This window comes from Pleurodeles waltl, chromosome 7, assembly GCF_031143425.1.
Source record: "Pleurodeles waltl isolate 20211129_DDA chromosome 7, aPleWal1.hap1.20221129, whole genome shotgun sequence".
NCBI lineage: Eukaryota > Metazoa > Chordata > Amphibia > Caudata > Salamandridae > Pleurodeles > Pleurodeles waltl.
This window is the reverse complement of record NC_090446.1, coordinates 1,052,861,970-1,052,884,576: the sequence shown is the minus strand read 5'-3', so window position 1 is coordinate 1,052,884,576 and position 22,607 is coordinate 1,052,861,970. Positions and strand designations below refer to the sequence as shown.

Sequence of the window (22,607 nt, the reverse complement as noted above, 5' to 3'; positions counted from 1 at the left end):
ATCAACTGACCAATGGACATTTTGCAAAGGCCAGTCTTTGGTATGCCATAGTCATTGCTATCACCTTCTGTACATTAAACCGTCTAGGACTTGAAGAAATTAGTAGAACCCCCACTAACCGTCCCCTGCTGCAAAAACTGCTTAACGAGGTCCATTTCCTTTAAAAGTTTCTAAAGCTCATTATAACTGTTACAGCTCGTGGCAGTTTTACTTCACTTCCTCATGTAAGAGGATCATATGCAGACCCATCCTTTCCTGCCACACACAGCAGAGTGGTTTTTCATGCGCCCGCAGCGTCGGTCCGAGATGTTTCCCGCTTTAATCATTCCTCTGCTTCTCGTCAAATGTAAGCAGCTCGACCCCAAGCTAGTCCGCTATCTATGATGTTGACGGCCCCTGCGTTCATATAAACCATATGCGTTTTATCTTTCAGTTCAGACAACGCAGGAGCAGGCATCCAATGATGGTAAGTCACTCCAACATGTCTTTCGGTATCTTGATTGCCTCACGGGGGATTGATTCGAAGTAAATCCGCTAGCTGAGTTAGGGTGACCAGATTTTGAGAAGCAAAAACCGGGACAGGTCAGACATAAAAAGTAGGACTAAAGCATTTAACCTTACTTCTATATCTGGCCTGTCCCGTTTTTTGCGTAGTCTTGCAAATGTGTGTGTGCTGGCAGAAACAGACATATTACTTAAATAATGTCATACTTTAGCAGCGCTTGTGGAAAGGAATGCATACCTTTCAATTCTTTCAGGATGACCTGGCCTATCTCTTAAAAATCAAAGACATATATTTGAAATTAGCAAAAGCGTTATAAATACTGCTCATTAAATTAATTGAAATGTTTATTATAAAGTTTTTCTAAAAACATGTGTTCATATTGGGTATATTAAAGAGTAGGTAAGAATATTCAAGGGTTTGTAGCAGCAGAAACAACACTCAAGCGCCACGCCTCAGCTTCATACTTCTGCAAGTTATTTACCACCTTCTGAGCAGCTCTAGTAAAACTGATTCCTAAAGGAGTAGACAGGCCTGAGGAATATGCACGTGATACAGTGGAGGAGGAGTGACGTAAGGGGAAGAAAGTAAGAAAGGCTGATGATAATGTAAAGTTATAGACATGATACCCGTAGATCTGTCCTGGCACTAAAAAAATATTAGAAGAAGCGCAGATAAAAATACCAGAAGACTGTGGCGTGGAAAAAATGAATGCTTACTAATGCTTCTGGAAGCATAAATGATAGTGGTCGACCTACAGATAAAAGGGTGGAGGATTTCATCACCTGGGAACTACAAAAGCCCAGCCACCGGAGCATGCTTTCGGAATCTTGGGGATGCGGAACAGCATCTGAGAAGAATGCAGGGTTCAGCTAGATTGAGGAGGAAACTAATGCATTTAGAATATATTTTCGATTAAAACTCTGATAGAAGCAAAGGGTCGTAATCATTACATTGTTTCCTCGTGGGGTGACACTGCAGCTGCTGCGCACCAGAGGAGGTTGAAGTATAACAAGGGATGCCAAGAAGAAGGATGGCATCCAAATTCTGTATCAAGAATGCATGCACAAACCCTTGCCTACAGCTCCTTCATAGTTTCAGGGCACTAGAGGCCAGAATTCTTAAGGTTTTACACCACGCAAGGGCAACACAACATCAAAGTGAGATTTATCAAGCCACATAACGCCACCTTGTGTGGCCTTGCATGGCTTAATGAATCTGGTTTAACTCAAGGCAGTGCAAATTGCTGCCTTGTGTTACTAAGCCCCAGGGAGGCATTGCATGGGTTACCATGTACCCACCCATTTATTTTGGCGCATTCCTAGATTTACTATTAGTGGTAGACCTGGGAATATGAAAACATTTGAAGCCTCCTCCAGGGGAGGCGTAACACAGAGAAATACTTTTTTTCTCCTTCTTTTTCCTCTTTTACAGCACACGTAACAAGAGGAAAATGCCTCTTAGGATTGCTTTTGTGCAGGAAAGTTTCCCTTCGTGCATAAAACAATGCTTAGGGTTATGTTATTTAATTGTAAAGTAATACAGTATTTCATGAGCGCTACATGGATCCTAACATTCTGAAGCTGATCAAGGAGCTACTGTAGAACCCAATATATACAGCAGCTCCACTATACTCACCTTCAGAGGTCTCATTCCCTACATAGAAGTTCCTAAGTGGCAGACATGTTGCCACTGGAGGGAGCTGTAGTTTGTCCTCTGGTCTCCCAAGGGCCTAAGTTGAGTTCACCAGATATGGTGGCAGGCAACCCAGCAAGTCTAGAATGACTGGTTTGCACATCATATCTGGCTTCGTTATCTCCATAAAAATCCACTATGGAAATAGTGATGGACCTTCATTAAAAGGTGAGTCGGAGAGGCTGCTCTGTCTGCACTAGCAGTGTATTCATGAGAGCCATAGTGAGGCTCCACATGTACAGATGGAATTTCAACCATCACTGACAAACATTGGTGGATTGCTTACTGTTATTGTCCACCCTCAAAGTGGTTGCTTCCATGATAGATACACCCATTTTGACTCCACTATCTTTGTGGCACCCTAAATATGGCAGCCTTGTTATTATTACGACTTAGGAGGAAGTCTGAAGTCTGGCAACACGGCAGATGGACAGCTTGCCCCCAAGCCTGTGTAGTACTTCTCTTCTCCATTAGCTATTTATAGCAATTCGTTTCTCTGTTACTGTGTGTTTACTGTGTGCAAGCAGCGGTAGGTAGGAGCTGTTAGATCAAACATAAAACTAACCTGCCATCTGGGAGGCAGTTGGGTAGTCCATCCCGTCAATATGTTTGGCAAGGTTCTCTTTGTCTGGGTATGCAAATTATCTGCTTCCTAAAGCAGTCAAACCAATTGATCCCTCTAGCGCAGTGCCTGACTAACAAAACGTTCCTGTTCATTGAGACAACCTGCCTGATGACATCCTGTAGCCAGGAGAATTTCTCTAAAGGTTCTGTCTATTGCCCATCCAGCCCTATGTGGACCTACATCTCTACATAAAAAGGAGGTTTTACAAATAAAGCTTTTATACTATGATGAAATGCTGGATTCAGATTCCAACTCTTTAACCAATTTAATCTAAGATGTGTTAGATTTTGCTTCCGAACAGCAAAACTCTAGTTCGCTCTTCCAGCCCATAATAACTATAACATTGACAACTTTGCATTCTGCAGGTCCATCAAGACTTGGCTGTTACTTTATACCATCTCAACATGGCAAATCTAGATAAAACTCCACTGTATGTACCACACACACTATTAAAAGGCACTGCCTTTCAGATTGTCTCAGGTCCAAGATTCAACCATAGATTATCTTTCACCTTAGGAACCCACAAAACATTCAAAAACACAACTGAAGGCTCTATGAAGCCAGCCTTGAGCCGCTGCCTCCACTTATACATCCTTTTTTAACTGGAATATTCACAGAGCTCCTGGTCAAACTGGAGAGCGTAGGATGCATGGATTCCAATATCGCTCGACACATGTTCTTTACTTTACAACTCTGTACTTCCAGCAGAAACAGCAACTGATCCTCAGAAGAATTTTACGACACAACATTGTATAAGGAGCACCTTGAAAGTCTACAGTTCACCACTACAATTCTATGACTAAGTACATTATATAAATACACCATGGCACTTTCAAATACAGCTACCACTGCAGCATATTCCTGTCCTACACATTTTGAACAAAATTCTGGCACGCATACATCACACACACATGCGCATTCACACACAGACACAAACTTTAAACCCACCTTTTCACAACTGAGCACTCGCCACCTCTCCCATATCTCTTTTATACATTAGGCCTTGCATGCAAGCTGTCCCCTCAGTGCATCTTCTCCATTAATTCTACCACTTTATGCCACACCAAGATTGCTCGCCTAAGACCTTAGCACATCCTTGTTCCTTTCTCACATTGCACATACTCAGGTCACACAGACCAATATTCTTCTGTCCATACACAGCTGACAATGAAATTTAAATACTGAAACCTTAGAATAAAGAGGCTCAAAAAGCCCATTACTGGCATGGATTGTGTTCGGGTGCATTCTCCAACAGATTTTGCCATCGAAAGAAGAGAGTTACTGAACTACAATGTGCAAAATGTTCTCAATATAGATACAATCACAAAATGTCCAATAAGCAGTTATGTATTTTGGAAAAAATAAAATCAGATTCAGAATGGTATGACTAACGTAGGTAGAGCAGGTGGGTTAGTGGTCAGTAACGTTAGTGATACTATAAATATGCTCTTAGATCTACGCTTAGAGTCAAAGGGTGGGATGAGTTAAGGCTTGTTTTTTGTTTTCTTGAAGATTTGCTATTGCACAACATAACCTTTGAGCAAGCAGGCTTTATGCATAAACTAATAATGTTTGACAAGGTAAAACTACCTTTGTCCTCTATGAGGAACAATGGCAGAGAAGTAATCAGATATTTCAGGATGAGATAACCACCCCTTGAGATGTTGATCTATTTCTTCAATTTTACTGTGGTCACAAGGATAAGCCTGTTTCCTGGATTTAGATGTTATGGATGGCCAAAGTCAAAAGTGGTTCATATGGCTCAATTAGTTTCAATATTGTAGATTTCAAAACAAAATATTAGGCTGGCTCTGATAAACCTGCTTTAGTTGGTTTACATCACCAGCTTTTATGACAGCAAGGGATCAAATCACTGTACCCATTTCAGTTGTTGGTAATATTCCTGTCTACGATCCTCTGTCCTTAACCCTTGTGAATATCAAAAATCAATAAGGTGTTTGATCAGGTTTTAGCTGTATGTTTGTGCAGAGAGTTATACAGGATTGTAGTGCCAGGTGGATAGTGATTTTACTAACATCTGGGAATAGTAATTATTATCCTGGAGTTGGGGGTCTAGAGGTTCATTATACAGAGACTACATGACTAGTCTTTTCTCAGTAGCTGCTAGACCCCAGTTGTCGGCGTTCCAGTCTTTTTGGGGCCATACCATATAATGGCAGCCAGAGCAAGCCCATCTGTGCCCAAACAGGGTCAGGGGCCAGACCCCATGCTTGTTCCAAGATAGAGAGGATTGCGTATTCATTGGGAGAATTGAAAAGTCTCAACAAGTTGTCTGAGGTAGGCTGTTGCCATTCCATGGCCCTAGATAATTCATCAAATGAATGCCCCTGCTGTAAATATGTTTTAAATGTGTCTAGGGTAAAATGAACCCTAGTTCCAGGCAGTTTGCCTAAAGATGGGAATCAGAAGTTGCGAGGTCATCCAACCAAGCGTTGGCAGATGTATCTAGTTAGTTGCAGGTCCCTCCCCAAGCATCACACAGACCTATTTTCCCTCTTAGAGGATTTTCAGCCAGAAGCACTTTTTCTTACAGAAACCTGGCTGAAAGGAGATAGTTGGCCTGAAGTAGCAGCATCCCTGTCACCAGGTTATACAATTATTAAGTGCGAGCAGGTGGCAAAGGTAGGGGGAGGGGTTGCCATCATTGCGAAAAGCAGTTTAGAGTGTAAATTCGCTCCAGTTGCAATCCCAGGCTGTGAAATCTTAAAATACTCAATAAAGCCCTCTCATACATCTACATTCTCAGGGCTACTTACTTATCGGGCACCTGGATCATGTCAGGAATACAGGCTGCCTATACCCTCTAGACATCTAATTATTCACTATTGGGTGATTTAAATATTCACTTCGAAGACCCTGAATGCACTCAGACTGGCAATTTACTGCAGGACCTGTCTTTGACTAACCAATTTCAATTTGTTAGTTCTCTAGCGCATATCAAGGGCCATATTTTGGACCCTAATTTTACAAATATGACAGTCAAACTCCCTTTACCGCTTAAATGGACTGACCTTTATCTTATTCTGTTTTCTATTCCAACAGAAGGGGAACCAATATCTAAAATTGTGTATCCCAAAAAAGTTTGACAGTGGTCCAAGCTAGACATAGCCAGTTGGAAGCTGGCCTTACGTGATAAATCCCTAATTTCACTCAAGAACAGGAGATCTCTACATCTTATTCAAAATTTGGATTAATAAGGCCCTACATGGATAAATTCCATTAAAATTAGTTTAAAAACGGCAACCCCAAGATAAAATGACATGGTTCTCACAGGAACTAAGACAACTGAATAAGGAATGCAAAAAGTGAGAAAGGAAATGGAGATCCAATTATGATGATACCTGTAAGCAGATTTAGGTAGCATTATTGAAAAAAATTGTCGTATGGACCCTCAAATCACAACAAGACTGCTGGATTTGGGGCGGCAGCATCTCGGCTTGTAGGCAACCGAGTCACTCCTCCAGTTGGCAGCTGTCAGCACAACCATCCCTGCAGTCTAGCAGCATCTCACCCAAACCTAAACGGTAAAGGTGATTTGTGGCAGCCTAGCGCATGGAACTCTAAACCCCCTCAGGGAAATCGTGTTGAACAAACCTCACCCTTTTCTCTCCACATACCAGTCTCTTACACACACACATAGGCAAGAAAAGAGATGCAGGATAGTTTTCAATACATTTATTGAAAAGACTGCATTCTACGATAAAATGCATGTGCTGAAACAATTAGGATAATGCGGAATAACAAAATCAAGATTGTGAAAATCAGAGATACATATATAAACAACCCCAACATATTACAATGACGTGGATATATAATTCCTATCTAAAACCTAATCTCTAGCCCCAAGCAAGAACATGGCAATATAAGCCAAATCTGTCCTTGCAATGTCCCTGAGAAGCACACCCCACTCCCGTCACCTTGGTACAAGGTCAGGCCTCCAGTGTCCAGTATCTCCAGTGTCCAGATCAGGCTCCGTAGAGACACAAAGGCTGAGGTCGGCTGTAAACCAGCATGCAGTGTCTATGGGAAAAAAACCTGGCTGGAACCCCCAAAGCTACCCTTTGTCCTACAAGATGTTTTTTTATAGGGGACATGTTTTGTTCTTGCACAGAAGCCTGACGCAGGTATGTACTTAAGTGCTGAACTGTTTACGCATTCTTGTGGCAGCAGTACAAAATATTATCTTGTGTGCCTCACATTCTGTTCCTGTTAACCCGGGGTAAATGAACACAATGCAAAATATGTCATCAATAACACTGATAGTCACGCTCTTGCAGAATAGAGACTAATTATAAAAATAAAAACATTGCTGCTAAAACAATCTGAACTGAAATTGATAAAAATGAATACAGAGCATATTAGCTGGGTAAAAGGGCACAAGCCGCAAGCCTAAGGTAAACCAACACTGTGCCCAGACAGGGAGCTACAAATGGACGTATGACACCCTCCCCTATTGCCAGAACAAGGGTGCAAGGTCCAAAGCCTATTACTAAGAATGCTCTAACTAAAATCCTAAAACCATATATAAAATCATACATAAGAGATAAAGGCCCTCATTATAACATTGGCGGTAAAAAATGCCTACTGCCGTGGCGATGGCTGCCAAAAGATCATCGCTGCGGCTACCAGCCATCCGCCGTATTATGACCACAGCCAGATTTCTGCCTGAAGGATGGTGGAAATCCGGCTGTGGCAACCGCTGCCGGCCGTATTATGACCCATAATACAGCCTGGCGGTGTTCTACTGACAGATGCTGCTGGTGCAGCGCCCCGTCCTGTCTTCTGCCGGAGGACCCCCTGATCTCAGGTAAGTCAGGTCTCCGACAGGGGAGGGGGGTGGGGGGTGTTGTGTGTGTGTGTCAGGGTGTGTGTGTATGTTTGTGTGTTCATAGATGCAGCTGTGTGTTGTGTGTTGGATGCGAGTGTGCATGTATGAAGGTGTGAGAGCGTGTGTGTTGTGTTTTGTGTCTGCATGTCTGCGTGTATGTTTGAAAGTGTGTGCGGGTGTGTGTGAGTGGATGTCTGCATGCGTGGATGTTTATGGGAAATTGTGTGTGTATGTGTGTGTGTGTGAAGAGGGGAGTGTCTATGTAGGGGGATGGGAAGGCTTTGGAGAGGCGGGGGGTAACTGGAGAGGGAAGAGGAGGGGGAGACTCCTATCAGTGACAGGGAAGGATTTCCCTGTCACTGATGGTGCCTAACACCATGGTTTTCGTGGCGGTAAGGAAGCCACAAAAACCATGGCGGTAGGCGGGGTCGTAATCCCGCGGGCGGAACAGTGACCGCCGCTGGGCTGGAGATAGATATCTCCAGCCCGGCGGCTGTCACCACCATGGCGATCGGAGTGGTACATTGGTGGGTAGGCTGAAGCCAACCCGCCCATGTAATAATATGGCGATAAGTACCGCCAGCCTGTTGGCGGTACTTACTGTCATAATACCGCTGACTGACGGTAATGTCTAGGTCAACAAGCAAAGCATGCCAACAGACAGGCCGAATTAAAAAGGCAATTTGGTGTCACATTTTATGCTATGAAAAAGCAAGTGGTCAAATTTTAACAGTAATTATGGTCTTGCAGAAAATCTCCAATGTCATCAAGGGAGATTAAGACCAAGAAGGACTCCATTTCGGCAGGCGATAAGTTGATCAATGTATTGGCAGAAGGATCCGCGAAGCAGAAGCCTCCAGTGCAGAACGAACCGCAAAGGTAGCACTGGCCATTGTGACAGATGGTGTTGGAGCCAGTAAATCCACAAGTGGTGGCCCATAGGATGCCTTGCGAATCAACCACAGTCTGAAGGGGCATGTCCGTGAATGGACCCTCATCGAGAACATTAACAGATCCCTGTCCACAGGAGGTGCAGGCTGCACACAAGACACACTGTAGGTGCACACTCTAAGAGGCACCAAATGGAATGGCAGACAGGCTGGACTGGTCTGAAAGCCAGAGACCAATCTAGATCAGCTCGCCAATCAAGGAAGCTCCAAAATACTGCATCATGCATTCATGACACAGCTGGGCTGGTGGGAGCTCCATCATTCTGCTTTACTGAGAGAGAACAGCCACTTTGTATCAAAAATAGCAGCAGCAGAATTCTGCCGAGTAATATCCAAGTTATAGGGAATTCACCAAAGACACTTGAGAAGAGTGAATGTGTGGCTGAAGGTATGACTCCAAACACCATCTGGAAGGTGCTGACAAATCTAGAACTGACAGTCTTAAAAAAGTGCACAATCCCGCAGTGTTCGATGCATTAAAAATTCTGCCCACAAAGTCTCCAAAATGCTTGGAGAAGATGGTATTTAAGAGGGACTGTATCTCAACTGATGGGCGTGCTATCTGGAGACCGTAAGTCTCTTTGGCTGATGTCAGGGCAACATGTTTTTGAAACAATAGTGCCTTTCGTCTGCTGATCTTGGCAAAATTTACATTAGAAGTAGCAATGTGGGGCCACAAGTCTGCTACTTTTATCTTTTATATGGGGAGGAATAAAACATCACCACAACAAGTTTCCATTTGAGTAACTGAAATCACGTAAGCTATTCCTGGTTTAATTCCACAACAGCTTTGATCATTCAGAACCACATATACTTCCATTAGAAAGTATAAAAAATACTGGATGAATCAAAGAGATGGGAGTACCCTTCAGATGGCATGCCAAGTTCACAAGCTCCGCGTTGCAAAGGCCGTGCAAGGACACCTGCTTACAGATCATAGAATGACTAACAGTAGTCTCACATTCCCTTCCGCTAAGAAAGACCTCTGTTTCGCCATTCATACACTAGTCATGAAAGGCAACTCCCACACTTCATGTCTGTAACTGTCTCCTAGCCACTCAAATCTGCCTACTGCTAAATGCTTCAAGCATTTTGTGAAATGAAAGGTGGAAAAGGGCAGATTTATTACTCCATGGATTAACCATACTGGTGAGGGGGTTTCTGCTACAGTAAAAGGCTATTTTTCCAGCTTCTCAGTGTTAAGCATGATGTAACTAGCTTCTTTTTTAGCCATTATCTGTTGTTATCTGACAAATTAAAAGCAGCAAACAGTTCTGAACCGTTAATATGCTTCCAAGGCACGTTGCCACTTTTTGAGTACTTACGGGGTCCAACTTAAATGCATGAGGGAATGCTCTGTCCATATTGTCAAAAGGAGATGTCATTCTGAATATTATAAATTATAGAAGACACTATGGTGGTCATTCTGACCTCGGCGGTAAAAGGCGCCTACCGCCGGTCAGAAATCCTCCATAATCCTGCCGCGGTCGCGGAAACCCGCCACGGTCATTCTGACCCGCAGCAGCCAAACCTCCGAAAATCCGACAGCCACAACAGACCGCCAGACCAGCGGTCGGCGGAAAAGTGGAGGTGACAAAACCTCCACCGTCACGCCAACAGAAATACGCCCATGCCATTACGACCCATGAATCCACGCGGCGGTCTTTCAAACGCGGTATTCCATTGGCGGGACACACCGCCGCGGTCAGAATACACACAAACGAACAAAACTCAGCCACATTGGCCGATTTGAATTCCACACACCTTATACACATACACACACCACTCCCACACACACAATACAATATAAAACACACACCCACATCACCCACAAACCCCTATGACCAAAAATTCAGAAAGAAGGCCAGAGCGAGGCACCACCATCCACAAACTAGCAGCCACAGCCACTCAACACCATCACCCACACAATATCCACACACAAAACAACACACACCACCACACTCAACACACTTAACTACACATACTCCACCCCACACATCATACACACCACCCCATGGCACCCCAAAGACACCCCCGCTTCTCAGACGAAGAACTCAGGGTCATGGTGGAGGAAATCGTTCGGGTAGAGCCCCAGCTGTTCGGCACACAGATCCAATACACCAGCATTGCCCGGAGGACGGAGCTATGGCAGAGGATTGTCGACAGGGTCAACGCTGTGGGACAGCACCCCAGAAATCGGGAAGACATCAGGAAGGGATGGAACGACCTACGGGGGAAGGTGCGTTCCATGGTATCCAGGCACAACATCACCGTGCAGAAGACTGGCGGAGGACCCCCACCTCAACCCCCACAATTTACAACATGGGAGGAGGAAGTCTTGAACATCCTGCATCCTGACGGCCTCGCAGGAGTCGGCGGAGGAATGGATACTGGTAAGTTGAAGCTTCACTACTGCTTCCCCCCCACCTGCATGCCAAATCATACCCCAACCCTCACCCCCATCCTCGAACCCCACCCTCACCCCCACCCCCATCCTCACCCCCACCCTCACCCCCACCACCATCCTCACCCCCACCACCATCCTCACCCCCACCCCCAGCACACCTATTCCCTGCCAATGTCTCACCATCACAACCCACACATCCCAAAACCTAGGCCTGCATGCGTCCACTAAGCATGGACACCCATCACCAAAGCATGCCCAATGCATATACACATCCCCCCCACAAGCCACCCTCACCAAAGCCCCCACACACGAATGCCAGCACTTGGGGACACGGGAACCCACAGATACACCCATATGCCACACATTGAAACTATAACCATACCTCTATACCCCTGCAGGACCCGACCGTCAACACACCGCCGCGGAGGGCCCAGAATTCTCCACACCCCCCACCCAAGAGGCCGTCAGCGATGACAGCAGCTCTGTCGACCTGGACACCGATGACCAGCCCGGACCATCGGGGACCTCTGGACAGTCGGTTCCCCTCACACAGGCCCAGGCCACTACAGACCCAAACCCCTCTGGGAACACCAGCACAGCTCCCACCCAGCGGGCCCATGCCTCTGTCTCCAGGGCGCGTCAATCTGCGGCATGTTGGGGCTGGCGGGGGGCATGGCGGGGGGCCTGGCGGGGATGGGGGGCGTTGGCCCACTGGCAACGAAAATGCAGACAAACTTGAACGTGGTATTTCTCCCTCCCTGTACGTGTCACATAGGTCCGCGCCCATGAGAAGATCGGGATTTGGCGTGCCATCGCCAAGGAAGTCCGGACCCTGGGGGTCCACCATCGACGGGGCACCCACTGCCGCAAGAGGTGGGAGGACATCCGCCGCGGGACCAAGAAGACCGCTGAGTCTCTGCTGGGGATGGCCTCCCAACGTAGGCGGGGTGCCTGCCGTCAACTGACCCCCCTGATGTTCCGGATCCTGGCGGTGGCCTACCCTGATTTGGATGGGCGCGTGAGGGCAGCACAGCAGACACAAGGGGGTGAGTCCAAGCATTATCTACTCTGTTGTCGCGCAGTGGAGGTGTCTGGGTGGGGGAGGAGGGCTGTGGGTCCCCCTAGGCCAGGGCGATATCTGTAGGCTGGGCACCCCCGTAAGCCCCTGTGTCCCCAGCCAACACCCTCAGTAGTGTGTCAGTACAGCCATCCCTGGTCCGTGTCATCCATGGGTGCAGTTGTCAACTCTAGGCGTGTAGGGCATGTTCCACGGAATGCGTAGCGGACCCCAAGTGCGCAACTTAGTGCAGGGGGCATCTGTGTCTGTCATGTCCGCTAACTGTACCGGAGATCCATGTACTCAATATCCCTTTATTTCTCTCTCCCCCCCCCCTTTTTGTTTGTCTTTCTGTGCTTGTGTGCATCAGCATCATCAGGCGGAGGAGAAGTGGCATCGGGGCAGGAGGGAGCTGCATCTCACATGGCCCAGGAGGGCCATGCCACAGAGTCTGACTGGACCAGTGAGACGGAGGGCGAGGGGAGCTCCACAACGGGGACGACTGGACCCTGCAGCGACACGGACACGTCCTCGGAAGGGAGCTCCCTTGCGGGGGTGGCACCATCCGTGCCCCCCGCCATTACAGGTACAGCCGCCACCCAGCGCACCATCACGCCCTCCCAGCAGCCCCTCAGCGTTCGCCCCGTGCCCGCTCTGCCAGGAAGCCGGGCATCTCCTTCGCCCCAGGCACCTCAGGCCCTGCCCCTGTTACCCCCGCTGCCCTCAGTGAGGAGGTCATTGACCTCCTCCGAACGCTCATTGTTGGGCAGACTACCCTTTTGAATGCCATCCAGGGGGTGGAGAGGGAGGTTCATCGCAGCAATGCGTACCTGGAGGGCATTCATTCAGGTCAGGCTGCCCATCAGCGATCGTTCCAGGCTCTGGCCTCAGCACTGACGGCAGCCATTGTCCCTGTCTCCTGCCTCCCTCTACTAACTCCCTCCTCCCAGTCTCCTGTTCCTCTGCCTGTCCCACCCACACCATCAGACCAGCCTGCACACACCTCAACACCCAAGAGAAGCTCATCCAAACATAAGCACCACAGATCACGCAGACATTCACACACGCAACATTCCGATGCAGACATGCCAACAGTCACTACCACCTCTGTGACCCCCACCTCCTCGTCTCCCTCCTCCCTCCCTGTGACGTCTACACTCACACCTCCATTCACCTCACCATCAGCCAGTGTTTCCATCACCAGCACACCCTCCAGTCCAGTCCGCACACGTGCAGTCACCACCCCCACTGCCATTTACACGTCCCCTGTGTCCTCTCCCACTGTGTCTGTCACCCCCTCTTCCACACCACACAAACGCAGCCACCCACCCACCCAACAGCCATCCACCTCACGACAGCCTATCCCTCCTGCACCTGCACCCAAAGACAGCAAACGTGACTCACCTACAACCACATCCTCTCCCTCCACTCCCATTCCCACTGTACCTACCACTCTCCATTGTCCCAAGAAACTCTTCCTCGCCACTGCTAACTTCTTTCCTGACCCTGAGCCCCCCCCTCCTTCTCGTCGGGGTAAGAAGAGCACCTCAGCCACCACCAGCCCTGCAGCCCCCTTGACAAGGGTGCAGGGGTATTGGAGCCCACCAGCCCGCATGTCTGGATCTTCGCCCAGCAGCAAGGGGACAGCCAGCCCACCCCCTGGGAAGAGGAGCAGAAGGCGGAAGGGGCGCCGCAGGAGCCCGGTTCTACATCCCCCCCGGACACCACCCAGACACAGTCACCAGCCACAGCTCCAAAGGGAGGAAAGGGCCACAGACTCCCGACTAAGGAGGGCAAGGGCAGCAAGTCGGAGAGGTCAGGCTGCAGGCCTGCTGCCCAGGAGGAGCCCACCACCCCCATAGCCGCTGGCCAGGGAGGACCCAGCCCAGCTGGCCAGGAGGGCCCCACCACCCACAGCCCAGGTGGGCATTGAAGGAGCACCATCCCCGCTGCCCAGGAGGGCACCACCAGGCAATGAGCAGTTGGCCATAGACCGGCCGCCGTCTCAAGAACCGCTGAACTGGGCCCCGCCGTCTCCAGCACCGCTGAACTGGGCCCCGCCGTCTCAAGAACCGCTGAACTGGGCCCCGCCGTCTCAAGAACCGCTGAACTGGGCCCCGCCGTCTCAAGAACCGCTGAACTGGGCCCCGCCGTCTCCAGCACCGCTCCGCTGGGGACCGCCGTCTCAAGAACCGCTGAACTGGGCCCGCCGTCTCCAGCACCGCTGAACTGGGCCCCGCCGTCTCAAGAACCGCTGAACTGGGCCCCGCCGTCTCAAGAACCGCTGAACTGGGCCCCGCCGTCTCCAGCACCGCTCCGCTGGGGACCGCCGTCTCAAGAACCGCTGAACTGGGCCCGCCGTCTCCAGCACCGCTGAACTGGGCCCCGCCGTCTCAAGAACCGCTGAACTGGGCCCCGCCGTCTCAAGAACCGCTGAACTGGGCCCCGCCGTCTCAAGAACCGCTGAACTGGGCCCCGCCGTCTCAAGAACCGCTGAACTGGGCCCCGCCGTCTCAAGAACCGCTCCGCTGGGGACCGCCGTCTCAAGAACCGCTGAACTGGGCCCCGCCGTCTCCAGCACCGCTGAACTGGGCCCCGCCGTCTCAAGAACCGCTGAACTGGGCCCCGCCGTCTCAAGAACCGCTGAACTGGGCCCCGCCGTCTCAAGAACCGCTGAACTGGGCCCCGCCGTCTCAAGAACCGCTGAACTGGGCCCCGCCGTCTCAAGAACCGCTGAACTGGGCCCCGCCGTCTCCAGCACCGCTCCGCTGGGGACCGCCGTCTCAAGAACCGCTGAACTGGGCCCCGCCGTCTCCAGCACCGCTGAACTGGGCCCTGCCGTCTCAAGAACCGCTGAACTGGGCCCCGCCGTCTCCAGCACCGCTGAACTGGGCCCTGCCGTCTCAAGAACCGCTGAACTGGGCCCCGCCGTCTCAAGAACCGCTGAACTGGGCCCCGCCGTCTCCAGCACCGCTCCGCTGGGGACCGCCGTCTCAAGAACCGCTGAACTGGGCCCCGCCGTCTCCAGCACCGCTGAACTGGGCCCCGCCGTCTCAAGAACCGCTGAACTGGGCCCCGCCGTCTCAAGCACCGCTGAACTGGGCCCCGCCGTCTCAAGAACCGCTGAACTGGGCCCCGCCGTCTCAAGAACCGCTGAACTGGGCCCCGCCGTCTCAAGCACCGCTGAACTGGGCCCCGCCGTCTCAAGCACCGCTCCGCTGGGGACCGCCGTCTCAAGAACCGCTGAACTGGGCCCTTCAAGGCAAGACCCGCTGAACTGGGCCCTTCAAGGCAAGAAGCGCTGAACTGGGCCCTTCAAGGCAAGAAGCGCTGAACTGGGCCCTTCCAGGCAAGAACCGCTGGCCCTTTGGCAGACGTGGCAGGGCAGGATCTGTCTCGGGCAGGGCTGCAGGATGTCCTCTGGCCAACATGCCTCCTCCAGTGGCAGTGGAGTCTGTTATGGACTGTTTGGACTGTGGCTTTGCTCTCCCCAGGATGGCCCAGTGGGCAGGCCAACCACTGTATGGACTGTATGGACTGTGGCTTTGCTCTCCCCAGGATGGCCCAGTGGGCAGGCCACCCACTGTATGGACTGTATGGACTGTGGCTTTGCTCTCCCCAGGATGGCCCAGTGGGCAGGCCACCCACTGTATGGACTGTATGGACTGTGGCTTTGCTCTCCCCAGGATGGCCCAGTGGGCAGGCCACCCACTGTATGGACTGTATGGACTGTGGCTTTGCACTCCCCAGGATGGCCCAGTGGGCAGGCCACCCACTGTATGGAATGTATGGACTGTGGCTTTGCTCTCCCCAGGATGGCCCAGTGGGCAGGCCACCCACTGTATGGACTGTATGGACTGTGGCTTTGCTCTCCCCAGGATGGGCCAGTGGTCATGGAGTCCCCTCGTGGATCTGGCGTCGTGTACTCAAGTGGCTGAGGTGCCCCCCCTTCCCTTCCCCCTGAGGTGCCTGTCCTATTTTCTTTCTGATGCCCCTGCAGTGTTCTCTCCGTGGAGTTCTTGTCGTGGGACTGGGCCTTGCCCCTTTGCACAGGACCCCTGTGGTCCACGGACAGTGGTTGGACTACATTTAGTAGCTGTATATATTTTGTACATAGTTTATTTATTTATTGGGATTACTGGTGTCCATATTTCAATATATCTGCCCGTTTATGATCTCTTCTTTTGGTCTTTGCATTATTTCGGAGGGGGGGGTTTGTGGGTTGTGACAGTGATCTGTGGGAATGCATTGATGTGTGTGTTGTAGTGGGTGTGGGTGGGTGGGTGTGTGCCGGTAATCTTTTCCCTCCCCTGTGTCGTAGGTGCTGTACTCACCGATGTCTTCCGCGCCGCCGGGCGTGCTCCTGGTACAGGAGCAGGTATAGGAGTGCGGGGATGACCTGCAACTCGGGTTCCATACTGCCGGAATCTCGCGTGGAGTGCGTAGAGGTGAGCGTTTTCCCGTTCGTAGTCTGTTTCCGCCGTGTTTTTATCGGCGGTGCTCCCGCCCCGGAAAAGGTGGCGGATTGGTGGGTCGTGATAGGGTGGGCGGTACATTGTCTGCCGCCTGGCTGTTGGCGGGGACCGCCGCGCTGTTTGTTTGTTCCGCCGTGGCGGGCGGAGTGTTAATGCGGCGGGCTGTGTTGGCGGTTCCCGCCAGGGTCAGAATTGCATATTTTGGACCGCCGGCCTGTTGGCGGCTTGGCCGCCGCATTATCACCGACCGCCAGGGTCAGAATGAGGGCCTATATTATTTAAGGTGTAAATTCTGTTAGACAAAGTGTTCATGCCATTATCGACAGTAACTAATGCCTTCTTTGTGTTTTCCCTGTCAATCTGCCTTAAACGTGCAGCAGCTTCCATCTAGGATAGTTTCCAGATCTCGTTGTATATGGTATTCAGGAAGCGTATTGAGTGTGGCTTCCTGGGTCCTAACAGGAAATCTTGTAGACTGAGTTCCTCAGAGAGGAGACGAAGGTGTTCCTTGACAGCTGTTGAAGTGTAATAACGTAACTATTGTTGGCACAGTTTACCTACACTGTATGTAGTGACGATATAGCAATGTTGAGCCGAGACAAGCCAAGGGTCAGGCCGGCTTGCTGTGAAACCCCCTGAGGAATTAATAAAACATGCCTAGCACCTATTTGTGTCCATTGGCCACAATAACCACCGCCGGGAATCTAAAATGAGGAATTAAATGAGGAACCCAAGCAGAAGGCTGTTCTTCAATGACATTTAGAAATGTTTGCCAGTTGAGAAATTGTGGAGATACTGGACACATTCTTTTACTTTTGCTAACCCCCAAAAAGGATGCTTGTTGGACAGTGTCATTTAAAAATATAATTTGTAGAGCAATAAGGCATGCTCTAAGCAAAGCTTCCCTACCCTTTCTGTGCAATCTTTTGCTCCCCAAACACTCTTCAAATCAATAGTGTTTTTCCATTACTCACAGCCTTCAACAGCAAACTGGGAATCTGAATAGATCAATTTTGTGTTGTGTGTCGGTTAGCAATATTTTCCTCATTCTAGAAGGCACCAATTTCAAATAATATGATTCAGCATTTCTAGTCTCATGCCCAGTAAAATACGGAAACTTGTCTACATATGTCTTGGAACTCCCCACAGGTGGAGTTGAACAATGCTCCCATTGTGTGTAGTTATAAACTAATTTTGAAGTACAAGCTCAGTGCAGAAATTAATGTTGGTGATGGTGATAACAAAACATTTCTGTAGGAAAGTACCATCTTGCCTGGCATGTTACCCCCATATTTCACTATATATATGTTGTTTTAGCCTATGTGTCGCTGGGACCCTGCCAGGCAGGGCCCCAGTGCTCATAAGTATGTGCCCTGAATGTGTTCCCTGTGTGATGCCTAACTGTCTCACTGAGGCTCTGCTAACCAGAACCTCAGTGGTTATGCTCTCTCTGCTTTACAAATTTGTCACTAACAGGCTAGTGACTAAATTTACCAATTCACATTGGCATACTGGTACACCCATATAATTCCCTAGGATATGGTACTGAGGTACCCAGGGTATTGGGGTTCCAGGAGATCCCTATGGGCTGCAGCATTTCTTTTGCCACCCATAGGGAGCTCTGACAATTCTTACACAGGCCTGCCAGTGCATCCTGAGTGAAATAACGTCCACGTTATTTCACAGCCATTTACCACTGCACTTAAGTAACTTATAAGTCACCTATATGTCTAACCTTCACCTGGTGAAGGTTGGGTGCAAAGTTACTTAGTGTATGGGCACCCTGGCACTAGCCAAGGTGCCCCCACATCATTCAGGGCAAATTCCCCGGACTTTGTGAGTGCAGGGACACCATTACACGTGTGCACTATACATAGGTCACTACCTATGTATAGCGTTACAATGGTAACTCCGAACATGGCCATGTAACATGTCTAAGATCATGGAATTGTCACCTCAATGCCATTCAATTCCATGATCTCCTAGGTCTCTAGCATAGTACTCAGGTACTGCCAAACTGCCTTTCCGGGGTCTCCACTGCAGCTGCTGCTGCTGCCAACCCCTCAGACATGGTTCTGCCCTCCTGGGGTCCAGGCAGCCCTGGCCCAGGAAGGCAGAACAAAGGATTTTCTCTGGGAGAGGGTGTAACACCCTCTCCCTTTGGAAATAGGTGTGAGGGCTGGGGAGGAGTAGCCTCCCCCAGCCTCTGGAAATGCTTTGATGGGCACAGATGGTGCCCATCTCTGCATAAGCCAGTCTACACCAGTTCAGGGATCCCCCAGCCCTGCTCTGGCGCGAAACTGGACAAAGGAAAGGGGAGTGACCACTCCCCTGACCTGCACCTCCCACGGGAGATGCCCCGAGCTCCTCCAGTGTGTCCCAGACCTCTGCCATCTTGGATTTAGAGGTGCTGGGGGCACACTGGACTGCTCTGAGTGGCCAGTGCCAGCAGGTGACGCCAGAGACTCCTTCTGATAGGCTCTTACCTGTCTTGGTAGCCAATCCTCCTTTGTTGGTAGCCAAACCTCCTTTTCTGGCTATTTAGGGTCTCTGCTTTGGGGAATTCTTTAGATAACAAATGCAAGAGCTCACCAGAGTTCCTCTGCATCTCCCTCTTCATCTTTTACCAAAGGATCGACCGCTGACTGCTCAGAACGCCTGCAAAACCGCAACAAAGTAGCAAGATGACTACTAGCAACCTTGTATCGCCTCATCCTGCCGGCTTTCTCAACTGTTTCCAGGTGGTGCATGCTCTGGGGGTAGCCTGCCTTCACCCTGCACCAGGAGGTCTGAAGAAATCTCCTGTGGGTCGACGGAATCATCCCCCTGCTAATGCAGGCACCAAAAGACTGCATCACTGGTCCTCTGGGTCCCCTCTCAGCCTGACGAGCGTGGTCTCTGGAACTCAGCAACTCTGTCCCAGTGACCCCCACAGTCCAGTGACTCCTCAGTCCAAGTTTGGTGGAGGTAAGTCCTTGCCTCCCCACGCTAGACTGCATTGCTGGGTACTGAGTGATTTGCAGCTGCTCCGGCTCCTGTGCACTCTTCCAGGATTTCCTTTGTGCACAGCCAAGCCTGGGTCCCCCACACTCCTTCCTGCAGTGCACAACCTTCTGAGTTTTCCTCCGGCGTCGTGGGACTCTCTTTTGTGACTTTGCATGGACTTTGGTTCACTTTCCTTCCAAGTGCCTATTCAGGTACTTTTGCGGGTGCTGCCTGCTTCTGTGAGGGCTCCCTGAGTTGCTGGGTGCCCCCTCTGTTTCCTCCTCCAAGTGGCGACATCCTGGTCCCTCCTGGGCCACAGCAGCACCCAAAAACCTCTACTGCAGCCCTTGCAGCTAGCAAGGCTTGTTTGCCGTCTTTCTGCGTGGGAACACCTCTGCAAGCTTCATCGTGACGTGGGACATCCATCCTCCAAAGGGGTAGTTCCTAGTCCTCTTCTTTTTTGCAGAACTCCAAGCTTCTTCCAACCGGTGGCAGCTTCCTTGCACCCTCAGCTGGCATTTCCTGGGCTCCTGCCCACTCTCGACACTGTTGCGACTATTGGACTTGGTCCCCTTGTCTTACAGGTACTCAGGTCCGGAAATCCACTGTTGTTGCATTGCTGGTGTTTGTTCTTCCTGCAGAATCCCCCTATCACGACTTCTGTGCTCTCTGGGGGTAGTAGGTGCACTTTACACCTACCTTTAAGGGTCTTGGGGTGGGCTATTTTTCTAACCCTCACTGTTTTCTTACAGTCCCAGCAACCCTCTACAAGCTCACATAGGTTTGGGGTTCATTTGTGGTTCGCATTCCACTTTTGGAGTATATGGTTTGTGTTGCCCCTATACCTATGTGTTCCTATTGCAACCTATTGTGATTCTACACTGTTTGCATTACTTTTCTTGCTATTACTTACCTAAGTTTGGTTTGTGTACATATATCTTGTGTACATAACTTATCCTCATACTGAGGGTACTCACTGATATACTTTTGGTATATTGTCATAAAAATAAAGTACCTTTATTTTTAGTAATTCTGTGTATTGTGTTTTCCTATGATATTGTGCATATGACACAAGTGGTATAGTAGGAGCTTTACATGTCTCCTAGTTCAGCCTAAGCTGCTTTGCCATAGCTACCTTCTATCAGCTTAAGCTGCTAGAAACACCTCTTCTACACTAATAAGGGATAACTGGACCTGGCACAAGGTGTAAGTACCTCTGGTACCCACTACAAGCCAGGCCAGTCTCCTACAATTTCCCCATAATTCCCTGTGTTCATATACATGTCTTCACTTTCAAATTCAAAAGCATAGAATCAACTGGTTTAATATCCTAGTCATCGGAAACAACACCGGGTGTAATAACATCACTCATGGAATTTGAATGACCTTATTAGAAATGTATATGTCAAATGGTACTTTATCCCACACAGTATCATCTGGAATCGGAATTGTTGAAATGTTCACAAGGGACAAGTCTCTCCAGACCTTATGGGAGGATAGGTAAGGTGTCATAACCTCATCCACCAGCTCAATGACAGAGTGGTCAGGAAGATAATAACCATTTGTCAAGATAAAGAAGACAAAACCAGTCCAAAACAGAAAGACAAGCAATGTCAACAGTATCCACAGATAATTCCATGGATAAATTAAGTAATTGTATTTAAGCCACATGAACAGCTTACATTTCTTTGATACAGCCTCAGTTCCAGAAGCAGAGAGTTAGAAGAAAAGTCATCAGTGTTGATGAAATAACCAGAAATATTCTGTGCAAACACAGGAGCTGGTGCAGTGCTGGTGGATGGACCCATTTGTGGTGGTTCATAGTAGACAAGGTCATCCGTCTGTGTCGAATTGAAATAGTAAAGTTCCCCATCTCAAACATTTCTTGTCAAAGAAGTGGTAACATGAATCAGCAGAAGCTCATTCTCCACTCTCCCCATGCTCGAGGAGGCAATTGTAGCATTGGTACTAGCTGAAGCGTTGTTTACTGCTTGTACAGATATGTCCTGTTGGATAGTGAGGGGAACAGGTACTACGGGAAGGACCCTTTGGTCTACTGTGCAGGAGTGGCCACATGGTGCAATTTGATGTTATCAAATGAAACAAATCTGTTCTCTTTGGATCCAGGCAGTGGTGGTAGGTTATATCTCGAAACCACGAGTGCTTCAAGCACCCATGGCTCAACAACGAGTTCAGAACAACAAACTTGTTGTTATCACTAATGCCTTTACCACGAATGCCTTTGCAACGATTTTTAGTTGTAAACGCATTCCTGGTAAAGGCATTAGTGATCAGGATACACGGTTCCAGCATGCTTCCCTCCTAGTACCCCACCCCCCAAAATTACAGTGACCCCCCCATATCACCCCAACAACCACCCCAACCTCCCACCCCCAAAATTACCACAACCCCAACCCCCTCCCCTAAAACCTAAACCACCCCAACCACCCAACCCACCCTTAAAACCTAAACCCTGACCACCCTCCCCCCTAAACTCTAATCACCCGAGGCCCCACCCCACCCCCAAAAACTAAAACTACCCCAAGACCCACCCGCCCCTAAAACCTAAGCACCCCAACCCACCCTAAAACCTAAACCATGACCCCCCCTCCCCCTAAACCCTAATCACCCCAAGCCCCCCACACCACCCCCCAAAAAAAAAAACTGCCCCAGTCCCAGCCCAACTTACCTCCTCCTTCACCGCGTCAACTCCGACTTCCTTCTTCTGTGCCTTAACCACGCATGTACGTGGTTCAGACATGCGTGGTTAAGGTACGAAAACCAGGAAGTCATGGAAAACGAAACCGTTGTTTTGCTTTTGCTTTCGTTTTCCACGACCTTGTGGTTTCGGAGTCGTTGTTCCGGGTGTTTCCCGTGGTGGTATGATAACAGTTCTCGTGCCATGTATTCCCAGAACTGGAACTGGTGCTCTGTAGGACAGGCCAAACTCCCTTTTCACAGCAATCTTTTTGCGCACTAGATTCCCGACTTTAGGAATCCAGCCTGTGGATGTTGTTGGCAAATCCCTTCAAGGGTGTGGAATTTAATAAAATAGCTATTGT

At 49.6% G+C, this 22,607-nt stretch overlaps 1 protein-coding gene across 5 annotated transcripts in view; it reads left to right on the top strand.

Annotated features, from left to right (window-relative positions):
* Positions 1-229: 229 nt before the first annotated feature.
* Positions 230-22,607, top strand: part of MILR1 (mast cell immunoglobulin like receptor 1) — a 305,761-nt gene continuing 283,383 nt past the window's right edge. For all 5 annotated transcript variants that reach the window (XM_069199927.1, XM_069199928.1, XM_069199930.1 and 2 more), the window contains exons 1-2: positions 230-346; positions 434-466. In XM_069199927.1, the coding sequence (XP_069056028.1) occupies positions 238-346; positions 434-466 (142 nt within the window). In that variant the 5' untranslated portion in view covers positions 230-237. The remainder of the gene's footprint in view (positions 347-433; positions 467-22,607) is intronic.